General features: G+C 35.1%; 1 protein-coding gene across 1 annotated transcript in view; it reads left to right on the top strand.

The window, feature by feature from the left end:
* Nucleotides 1-1,874, top strand: part of DDX60 (DEAD (Asp-Glu-Ala-Asp) box polypeptide 60) — a 102,354-nt gene that overhangs the window by 2,812 nt on the left and 97,668 nt on the right. Inside the window, exon 3 of the mRNA XM_011967791.1 lies at nucleotides 790-803. Coding sequence (XP_011823181.1) covers nucleotides 790-803 — 14 coding nt within the window. The remainder of the gene's footprint in view (nucleotides 1-789; nucleotides 804-1,874) is intronic.

The following is a 1,874-nucleotide window of genomic DNA, read 5'->3' as shown; positions in this document are numbered from 1 at the left end:
ATCTACCTCTTTAGTATTTTCTTCTCTATTATCTTTGCAGATTCTTCCTCCTCTCTTGATATATTAAGTATTAGTATCTTCGAATGTGGATTTTTAGTACTCTTCTCCCATGGTGCTGTCTCTCCCTGGCCAAGCAAGCTCATCCACACCAATGGCCTCATTTACCATTAATACTCAGATTACTTACCTCTGCAAATCTAGTCCAGACTTTGTATTTGTCCTCTAGACTTGTGTATTTTACTACTTACATACCATGGCTTATGGGAAATCTTGAAAGCAAGTCAAATTCAGGTGGTTCACAAATGTAGCCATAATCTTTTCCTGACATGTAGCCTTGTTCTAAAATTCCCAGCCTAGGGAATGGCCTAGTCATCCATCCTGTTACTTGAGCTAGAATCTTGTGTCATCCTTGACAGCCCCCTTTCCTCTCTTCTCCATCCACATCCAATCCAATTCCAAATTATGTCAAACTCATCTCCTAAATGTCCTTCAAGTAGATCCACATCTCTCCAGCTTCATTATCTCAGCTGCCATCAAACTATATTACATCAAATTATCGTCATTAGTCTCCTGTACAGTAACTTTCTCTCTGCTCTACTAAGAAACTTACTCCTATCCTATTATTTTCTATATTGTAGCTGGACTAATCTTTTCAAAATGCAAAGCCAATCACAATACCACCTGCTTAAAATCCATCAATGGCTAATTTTTGATTCTAGGATGAAAAGAAATTCTATAACATGACTTCAAAGGCTCTGCATGCCCTCCTCTTTCTCTAGTCCTCTCTAGTCTTTTCCTGGATGGTCTCCACTCCAGCCTTACTGACTTCTTTCTGGAATCAGTGTCACCCACAACCCTTCATGCCCCTGAGCTTTTACACGTGGTATTCTGATATTTCCTCTGCCAGAAATGCTACTTTTTCTCTCTTTTTGCCTAATTAATTATTGTTTATTTCTTAGAACTCAGCTCAAGCATTATTTCTTTAGGGAAACTTCCTCTGACCTCTTGACTTTGTCCTTTTTGCAATGTTCCATTGTTTCTATGATTATTTGATTAATAATTATCTTTAAGCTCTGTGAGAGCTGTCAGCAATGTTGATTTGTTCATTCTTGTATTCCTTGTGTCTAATAATTTGCTTTACATCTAGTAGTTATTCAATACATATTTGTTGAATAAAGACTCATTATCTTTTCTTTTTTGCAGGACTGCCATTTTCATTAAGAACTACCACTTAGAGGTACCAAAGTAAAGGATATTTGCTAACTTTAATACTTGCCAGTTCAGGTTGGAGGCACAGGCAGCAGCAAGAATGGGTAATTTTCCACTTAAAATATTTATAGATTATAAAACAATGTTACTCTGTAAACTACATAGATCTAATGGAATTAAAATAACCACATTACTGTTTTACTTTCTTGAACAATAACTAAATGATAGCGCCTGTAAAAAGGACCAATTGAAAAATAACCCATTCTCTTTCTCTTTTTTTTTTTAAATTTAGAAAGAAATGTTCTTACAACATTTTCACAGCAAATGTCCAAGTTAATTTTGAATGAAATGCCAAAAGCTGAGTGAGTATTACTACAGTAATAAAGATGGGAAATCATATATCATGTTCCCTGTATGTCTATTTGGCCTTATACTGATGTACAGACAGTTGACCATTGAACAATGTAGGGGTTAAGGGCACTGAACAACTATAGCAGTTGAGAATCCATGTTTAACTTTTAAAAAATTATTGTTAATTAATTTATTTTATATATTTTTTTTCTAAATTCATGCCAGACAGATAATGAGATAACTTTGTAACAAGGGTTGAGTAGGGCACATCCAACACATACACATGAAAACCCAATCATCACATTTATGAACTG

The sequence above is a fragment of the Mandrillus leucophaeus genome, unplaced genomic scaffold (assembly GCF_000951045.1).
Source record: "Mandrillus leucophaeus isolate KB7577 unplaced genomic scaffold, Mleu.le_1.0 Scaffold81, whole genome shotgun sequence".
In the NCBI taxonomy this organism is placed as follows: Eukaryota; Metazoa; Chordata; class Mammalia; order Primates; family Cercopithecidae; genus Mandrillus; species Mandrillus leucophaeus.
Note: the sequence above shows the minus strand (reverse complement) of the source record. Positions and strands in the feature narration are given on the sequence as shown.